The sequence below is a fragment of the Oncorhynchus clarkii genome, chromosome 7, assembly GCF_045791955.1.
Source record: "Oncorhynchus clarkii lewisi isolate Uvic-CL-2024 chromosome 7, UVic_Ocla_1.0, whole genome shotgun sequence".
NCBI classification, from domain to species: Eukaryota; Metazoa; Chordata; class Actinopteri; order Salmoniformes; family Salmonidae; genus Oncorhynchus; species Oncorhynchus clarkii.
The window spans coordinates 74,355,262-74,365,006 of NC_092153.1; the positions used below are offsets into that span (position 1 = coordinate 74,355,262).

Sequence of the window (9,745 nt, forward strand, 5' to 3'; positions counted from 1 at the left end):
GGTCAGGTGAAGAGCGTTTATGTCTTAAAGGGGCAGTGTTGTATTTTGAGATAGCTAAGTAGCTAATAGGCAGAGGGTAACATTTTCATCTGACTCTCTGGGAATAATCATTTATTTTATTTTGTAAAGTGTTTTCTTGCATCAAACACAATACAACATTTTCACTCACCTCCATTTCCACTCACCTCTGAAGGACAAGTGTATAAACAGGTTAATGTCAAGCCCTGCATGTTTTTTCAAAAGTCGCATGGAATGTAGGCCTACATTGAACACCAAACATTGGCTGCTACTGTAGGCTGAATGATAGAACAGCTGTTTCCATGTTAAAATGTTATGGGATGCATTTTCTCCATTGTTTTGGATGGTCGGCCACTCTGGTAGGCCTACATTATAATTTTAAAAATAATGTTTTAAGGGAACATTGGACATATCTCAAACATGTACATTTTTCATAATTTGTTCATGTAATCCTCAAATCAAGTGAAACTAGAGTTAATAGATTGTGGTGTAGTCAGACTACTGAAGTATAGGGCCATTTAGTGCTGATTTTAACTGACACTCCCACCTGTCCAGATAACTCAGCATGTCGAAAGCTGTGTAAGACGATCAGTATCTTTGGAAGGGCGGGAGAGAGGGAGGCAGAGAGAAAAAAAGAGGGGGGAGGGTTAGATTGAAAGCCTCATCTTTAGGTCACTTTTAAGGGGTCAAAAAAGTATAGTATTGCTACTTTATAGTCCTACCAAGTTGCATGAACTGAGGGACAAACTGGAAATAATGGTATTGATAGACATTAAAGTAGAATAAAAAGTGTAATGTTCTTATATTTAATATGTTATATAATAACAATGACAACTGATGTGTTTCAGCATTAAATAGTCCCAGTCAGTATTCCCATAATAATAAGGAATTTCCCTCGACCACGCCCACAAATTGGGGGAAAATAATATTTCCCATGTAGGGAACAGAGCCTGCGAGAAAAGCCTTGTGGTTTCAGGCTTTTCGGGGTGGGAGAGTGGGAAAGGTGGGACCCGGTGCCCAAGTAGACTACACGTAGCTATGTGTGTGGGAAACATTACTTCACAGGTAAGACTTGTTTAGTATAGTCCGTTTGTAACTCCACTCACTATTTCTAGCTAAACTGTATAGTCCGTTTGTTTGTGTTATTGGTCTTGGCTAGCTTAATGTTCCAGTCAGTAGCTAGCTAGCACTCACACACGTGGCTGCTAGTGTAACAGTATGGCTTCCGTCCCTCTCCTTGCCCCTACCTGGGCTCGAACCAGGGACCCTCAGCACACATCAACAGTCACCCTCGAAGCACTACTTCAAGGTCTCAGAGCGAGTGAGGTCACCGATTAAAACGCTTTTAGCGCGCACCACCGCTAACTAGCTAGCCATTTCACATCGGTTACACTAGCACCGCCATGACAAGGGGCATGAGAGAAGCTACAATATTAGGTTTTTCTAAAAAGTGAAAATGCTCGGGAGAAGGCAATGTTGAAAAGTCATCTTTAGACATGTACTTTTCTTAAATGTAGTTTTGTCATTGATTTAAACAAGCAGACAACATGAAAATTGTGTTTGAAAAATGTCATGTTTTTACTGTGGGCCAATGGAGTAACCTAGTTAACCTTGTTTTCCCCACAGGTGGGAGGGGCAGCGACGTTCTGTTTAATACAGACATCATGATGCACCTCCTCCACAAAAACGGTGTGATGTTTGCAGCAATAACCACTTCTATTGGAGCAGTCTCTCTAAATGAGTGATATAGGCATCTGAAATGTTATTCAGACCTCATATCCTTCCACTGCATTTACTTTTCTGTACAAAAACCTCATGCTGGAAGTATTGCCAATATTAAAATCTTTTGTATGCCCCTAATATTCTAGGAGAGCTGCAGCTGGCAGGGTGATATTTGGTGTAGCTACTCTAACCTGGTTCTATATCTGTTTGTGTTGTCTTGCCAACTCCTACACTCTTAGAAAAAAGGGTTCCAAAAGGGTTCTTCAGCTGTCCACATTGGAGAATCCTACATAGAACCCAAAATGGTTCTACCTGGAACTAAAAAGTTTTCTTCAAAGGGTTCTCCTACGAGGACAGTCGAAAAACCCTTTAAGGTTCTAGATATAACCTTTTTATCTAAGAGTGTGTGATGACTTCATGACCACAGGTGTTGGCAAGACAGCACAAACAGATCTGGGACCAGGCTAGAGCTGCTCTGGGTCAGGGTTTTATCGGTTTTCTCCGAAGCATCCATGAGTCAACACGCCTGACTACAGAGAGTATCTAACCCTAGCGGGTCATCATGGCAGCGCTCTGCTGGCTCTATTACAATATTGGGTCTGACTCACGATGTGGTCACCATAACATCACTCAAAACAGTGCAGGAGTTGTCCAAGAGAGAAAACAGTCAGGAGGAGTTGGTGTATTGTCCTAAAGGGGGCTATTTGTCAGGCCTGTTGTGACACACTGTTCAGCTGCCTGCCTATACAGACATCACTTTTTTTTGTCATGTAATGGTCACAACTCGTGGTTTCTTGCAAATGTCGTTTTTTATTTCTTATTTTTCTGTCCTAAAAAAATACCAATTACTTTTTGCACCATAGTCTATAAATTGCACTTAAATACCACCTTCTCATTGTACACCTACAAACACTACTTTGGAGCACACTGACTGCAAACTAAATATCCCTTAGTTAATCACCTCAACAAGTTTTAAGTGGTATTCCTTGGTGCGGGGGGGGGGGGGGGGGGCAAAGTATTTACGGTTCCAAACTGTGAGCTGGGGGAAAGTGAGTAAGGGGTCGTGTTGCTGGCCGGCTGAGGAGCAGTAAAAATAACCTTGGCTTGTGGTGTCCCAGTTTATGAGTGGGCACCGGGTCTTCTGCAGGTCACCATTGTTGGTGCAGCTGAGCTAGTGCCAGAGCCAGCAGGGTCTGCCGGTGGTTCGATGTGTCAGAGGTTGTTTGTAAAGCAAGCCAAACAGGCCTTTTGATGGCACACACCAGAGAATCTGGAAGCCATTTGCTTTTCCGCACTCTGTGTGAGCATCCCAAACAGCACCCTATTCCCTTAATAGTGCACTACTTTTTATCAGGGTCCATCAAAAGTAGTGCACTATATAGGGAATAGGGTGCCATTTGGGGCCGCAACCAGAGAAAGTGGAGGGCTTGATCACCTCCAGCATCTGCTGCCTGTTTATTTACCCAGCTCACTTAACCCTTTAAACAAACTAACCAGGGCTCACCGTTGTGCCACTCTTAGATTGGCCTCTGAGGACAGAATCTGTCACAGGGGCTTTAGACTAATACCTATAGAGAGACATAACATATACCTTGTTATAAGACATTGTAATGTTGTGAAGTTATACATAACTTATAAAGCATCATACCTGGATGCTTTAAGTAAAGTGTTATTATTTTTAAGAGGAGATGGAGTTTAGAACCCCCTTGTCAATGATCCTAGGCCTACTTTAGTTTGATTACATGATATTAAACTGTAATATGTATACTTGGGCCTACATAATAAACTATTTGTTGTGGTTTAAGATTGCTTGCTTTCTAGCAGTTTTGGTACGTGCACCTTTCTATATCTTATGTAGGTCCGTGTTGACCAAAACCTAACATTTTTATATAAAGGATTTGATTTGAGTGCCACACCTCACATTCTTTCTGCATAATCACACTCATTACATATTTTGAATATCCAACAATGGTAGTAGGCCAATTTAAATTAGTGCAATGTTGGACAAAAGGTTTTTCTCATAATAATAGCTTCTTCTTTTTTTATTGTGGTGCATAATTAAATGGCAAAAGCAGCCTCCAGTGTCAAACAGTGTTTAAGGGGAATTCAATAAATAATTGAAACTCCACCATCCCATGTAAATTATGCTTCATTTTCTGAAAATGATACTGACCTATTAAAATTAGAAAAGTTGTTTATAGTCTATGATATAATTTCGGAGAGAAATTGTTTCTTTTGGACAGTTAATGGTCCTTTTGGACAGATTGGTTTGCCTGAACAACCCCTCCCCTTCTGCTGAAGAGCTACAGTAGGCTGGCTATAAGAGCTCACTCAAGCACGTTTACACACACTCACTGTTGACCATCCGGGCCACACCATCCTACGGGGATATGTCAAAACATTTTTTTCTTATTCGAGGGGGAATTCTTATGCACGTTCTGGTCTCCACGGCTGTCCATGCCCACAAATTAAACTGTATGCTTCTCTAGGGAATAGTTTCATTATACTTTAGTTTATCATGGCCTTTACCATGCTTCGGCCGGTGGCAACTTACCCCTTCTCCTCATATCCTCCTGACTTCAACATGATGTCGGACGACGAGGGGAACCGCAGCGAGAGCGACGGCAGCTCGGACCAGAGCTATGGATGCTGTGCCTCTTCAGAGAAGACTTGTCGGCAGATTTCCCGCGTGGTGGGAGTCGGTGGGGTTGTTGTGGTCAAACAGCGCAACACAGCCAACGCCAGGGAGCGAGACCGGACCCAAAGCGTCAACACCGCCTTCACCGCGCTCCGGACACTCATACCCACGGAGCCGGTGGACAGAAAGCTCTCCAAAATTGAAACGCTCCGGTTGGCGTCCAGCTACATCTCGCACTTGGCCAACATTCTTGTCCTTGGGGACGGGTGCGAGGATGGGCAGCCGTGCTTGAGTGCAGTGTATCGCATGCAAGGAGATGGCGAGGGGAAGCAACCCAGAACAATCTGCACCTTTTGCTTGAGCAACCAGCGGAAAGGGGTAAGCGTGCATGACAGTGCTATGTCAAGTATGAATTTCAAATATATTTAACTTATTTTACGTAGTAGACAGCCTATGGTTCTGAAGTGGGCGAGTGGCACATTTGACAGCTAGTATTGCATCATGTTATTATAATCTACTGTTTCTGTGCATTCAATGTCATTTACAAAAATAGTCATTTCACAATGATAGTATGGCATCAAAACAATACTAGGCCTATTTTGTTAAATACTTTCTTACCATGTCACTTGAAGATTCATCATAATGGGCATCCATCAGTTAAGGGAAATTTGTCAAACATGCTCAAATCTGTCAAACAGCTTCTTGAGAGAGAACACACACATGGAAAATGATCCCTGTTGGGACATCGTGCATTTATTAATATCATTTTCAGTCTGCTTAGATATCCTTTAAAGGAAAAACCGAGGAAGGATTTGTTGATATCAATGACATTAGATTTCACTAAACTATTTGTATTATCCACAAGGGAGAATGAGCATGGATTTAAGCCAAAGACAAAGATGCATGTAGTATTCATATGTTGGTCGCAGATGGTTCCTGCTTCAGAATTTTCCAGAAATCAATTCTGATGTTAATGAATAACATTGACCGAACATGACATTTATTTTTGCAGGGGAAAGATGGTCGGGGTTGTCTGAAAATGCATGCAACCCGTGCACTACGAATGAGCCGAAGATAGACAACTCTCAAATTCCAAGGATGGTTTAGTTAAAGTCCGCACCTCAGGGAAAAACTCCAGCTATCACACCTACTCCTACACAGACCGACACATAGGCCAGAATGCCTTCGAACTGCGGAAAAAGACTGTAAAAAATATGACTGTCAAAAAAAGAATGTTCCTCTCATAATGCTGGTTTGGTGAAATGTGATTTTGGAGGAACAAATGAGACTATTTGGTTGCCTTTTCAACACCATTTTGTATTTTGCGTTGAAATTAAATATATTTTTACATAGTTGTTGTTGTCCCTAGTCTAATTTCAGCCCCTCATACCAACACATTTGTGGTGATGTTTTCATATGGTTAACCCCTTACACTTGTGGAAATTGGTCCATATTGAAATGTTTCTAACATAATAACAATAAAAAGTGTATGCATGACCATGGTAGCAATTGAAAGAAGACACTGGATATTATGGGGAAATGAACACACCAAAGGTTAAGACAACAGTTTACCTGACACAAGACTGAATCCAAACATTACACTGTTGATTTTATGTTCATTTTACATTTACTGTACTTTTCACAGCATTTGGCAAAAACTAAATCTAAAAATACTCTGTATACATTCAGTAACATAAAAATAATATTTATTGACATTTTGGAGTAGGTGCAAGATGAGAAAAAAACGATTACAAGAGTTTGACTGAGATGTCTAACTTGTGTCTCCAATTGGCCACACACCTCACCAAACTGCACAGTTCTTAACTCATTTCAATGTATTTACAGTGGGGCAAAAAAGTATTTAGTCAGCCACCAATTGTGCAAGTTCTCCCACTTAAAAAGATGAGAGAGGCCTGTAATTTTCATCATAGGTACTCTTCAACTATGACAGACAAAATGAGAAGGAAAAAAATCCAGAAAATCACATTGTAGGATTTTTAATGAATTTATTTGCAAATTATGGTGGAAAATAAGTATTTGGTCAATAACAAAAGTTTATCTCAATACTTGTTGGCAATGACAGAGGTCAAATATTTTCTGTAAGTCTTCACAAGATTTTCACACACTGTTTCTGGTATTTTGGCCCATTCCTCCATGCAGATCTCCTCTAGAGCAGTGATGTTTTGGGGATGTTGCTGGGCAACACGGACTTTCAAATCCCTCCAAAGATTTTCTATGGGGTTGAGAACTGGAGACTGGCTAGGCCACTCCAGGACCTTGAAATGCTTCTTACGAAGCCACTCCTTCATTGCCCGGGCGGTGTGTTTGGGATCATTGTCATGCTGAAAGACCCAGCCACGTTTCATCTTCAATGCCCTTACTGATTGAAGGAGGTTTTCACTCAAAATCTCACGATACATGGCCCCATTAATTTTTTCCTTTACACGGATCAGTCGTCCTGGTCCCTTTGCAGAAAAACAGCCCCAAAGCATGATGTTTCCACCCCCATGCTTCACAGTAGGTATGGTGTTCTTTGGATGCAACTCAGCATTCTTTGTCCTCCAAACACGACGAGTTGAGTTTTTACCAAAAAGTTATATTTTGGTTTCATCTGACCATATGACATTCTCCCAATCTTCTTCTGGATCATCCAAATGCTCTCTAGCAAACTTCAGACAGGCCTGGACATGTACTGGCTTAAGCAGGGGGATACGTCTGGCACTGCAGGATTTGAGTCCCTGGCGGCGTAGCGTGTTACTGATGGTAGGCTTTGTTACTTTGGTCCCAGCTCTCTGCAGGTCATTCACTAGGTCCCCCCGTGTGGTTTTGGGATTTTTGCTCACCGTTCTTGTGATCATTTTGACCCCACGGGGTGACATCTTGCGTGGAGCCCCAGATCGAGGGAGATTATCAGTGGTCTTGTATGTCTTCCATTTCCTAATAATTGCTCCCACAGTTGATTTCTTCAAACCAAGCTGCTTACCTATTGCAGATTCAGTCTTCCCAGCCTGGTGCAGGTCTAGAATTTTGTTTCTGGTGTCCTTTGACAGCTCTTTGGTCTTGGCCATAGTGGAGTTTGGAGTGTGACTGTTTGAGGTTGTGGACAGGTGTCTTTTATACTGATAACAAGTTCAAACAGGTGCCATTAATACAGGTAATGAGTGGAGGACAGAAGAGCCTCTTAAAGAAGAAGTTATAGGTCTGTGAGAGCCAGAAACCTTGCTTGTTTGTAGGTGACCAAATACTTATTTTCCACCATAATTTGCAAATAAATTAATAAAAAATCCTACAATGTGATTTTCTGGATTTTTTTCTCTCATATTGTCTGTCATAGTTGAAGTGTACCTATGATGAAAATTACAGGCCTCTCTCATATTTTTAATTGGGAGAACTTGCACAATTGGTGGCTGACTAAATACTTTTTTTCCCCACTGTATATGACTCAAGGAAAGAGCCTTCAACTATAAGGTGATTTTTTTTAAACTCTCCTAGCTTTGATAGGAACACAGCCCGGATCCACACAATTACTGTTTTTCTTTACGCAATCCAAAAACGTTCCATTATAAATTGCATACTTGGTCAGGTGGGAATCATTTGAAAGCGTCTTCTCTTGCCGATATGGTTATAAAGTTGGTTAACAAGTTATAAAATATGATCTTACAGTGTTAGGCTTTCAAACGGCACTTCAGACAAACATATTGTAATTTTGGGGCTTATAGAATGGAGTCATGACATGAGTGCATTCAAGTGTGTGTTCCGCTGCATGCAACACGACAAACATAGGCTCATTCTGTTCAGGACAACCCAGGCAGGGTATAACACATGGCAGTCATCCTTTTAACTGTGGATCAAACATAGCGATCATAAACGTTGATACTGTAAATTACATTATTTTTCAAACATGGAAATGTGATGTGCACATTTGGACTCACGGGTGTGTGGTTTGCTTGTATGACATCAACGCTGTATTTATTATAATCCTCAATGTCTCATCTTTCAGAACACATCGACTTCTCAATTTACAGCATTTCCCTCACTCAGAGAACAACAAATGTGCAAAAGTAGCACAATTAGTGGGAGCGAAGGGGGGAGGGGGGTTGCTCAAATTTATATTGTTTGTTCGTCAAAAACCATACAGAACAGTGAAGCGGAAAACCGTAACTCTGACGTCATGTATAGCATGTTACTGTACAGCGACCGCGTTCCAATTTAGGCGTTTAACAATGACAAGATCTGCCATTTTTAACCCGTTTACGTGATGTCAGGAGTGGAAAGGGCTACCGAAATCTCCACCAACAAGGTGATGTAGTGAATTCTTTGAAGATAAAGTATACATGGGAATTTTAAGTACATACTTGAGCAATGCTAAGGAATCTCTGAAAGGAAGTGTGAGATGGGGCCTTTCCAAAATAGCTGAGCTGGTCGATTCTAAAGTGGCCAACCAAGGGCCCTTTGAGCCTAGTAAGGATAGGACATAGCAAAGTGTGCGAGGAAAACATTATTCACTCCGAATCATCATTCTCTGAATTTGCTGTACAAAGTTAAAGGGGAAAACAGGAAAGGCAACATGAGTAGATCTATTGTCAAGACTAATGATTACTCATGGAAACCATCAAAACGTGTGGCACATTGCTGAACCGATGCCCAATATCAGGAAATAATGGTTAAAGGTAGTGAGCTGAACAATTGGTAGCACTTTAGTTAAAGCCTCAACCAACTCAGGGGCTTCTGGTTATAGTGTCCACCCTGAGATTGGAAGGCCAAGTCATACAAAGACTACAAATGGGGCATGATGCATTTTGCCGGGCGCTCAGCATTAAGGAGATTGGGGGTAAGGCCCTGCGATAGACTAGCGTCCTATCAAATCAAACTTTATTTGTCACATGCGCCAAATACAACAAGTGTAGACCTTACTGTGAAATGCTTACTTACAAGCCCTTAACCAACAGTGCTGTTCAAGAAGAGTTAAGAAAATATTTACCAAATAAACTAAAGTAAAAAAAATATTTAAAAATGAACACAATAACATAACAATAACAAGGCTATATACAGGGGTACCGGTACCGAGTCAGTATGCAGGGGTACAGGTTAGAATGAATTTGTAAATGTAGGTAGGGGTGAAGTGACTATGCATAAACAGCGAGTAGCAGCAGTGTACTAAACAAATGGAGAGGGGGGGGGGGTCAAATTAATACTCCGGTGGCCATTTAATGAATTGTTCAGCAGTCTTATGGCTTGGGGGTAGAAGTTGTTAAGGAGCGTTTTGGACTTGGCGAAAACAGTCTATGGCTTGGGTGACTGGAGTCTCTGACAATATTTGGGCTTTCCTCTGACACCGCCTATTATACAGGTCCTGGATTGCAGGAA

General features: G+C 41.4%; 1 protein-coding gene across 1 annotated transcript; it reads left to right on the forward strand.

The window, feature by feature from the left end:
• The first annotated feature begins 4,089 nt into the window (after positions 1 to 4,089).
• Positions 4,090 to 5,728, forward strand: LOC139414450 (transcription factor 15-like). The gene is made up of 2 exons (XM_071162363.1): positions 4,090 to 4,756; positions 5,391 to 5,728. Exons 1-2 carry the CDS (start codon positions 4,259 to 4,261, stop codon positions 5,454 to 5,456), a joined length of 564 nt encoding a protein of 187 aa, XP_071018464.1. The 5' UTR covers positions 4,090 to 4,258; the 3' UTR covers positions 5,457 to 5,728.
• Positions 5,729 to 9,745: the final 4,017 nt, after the last annotated feature.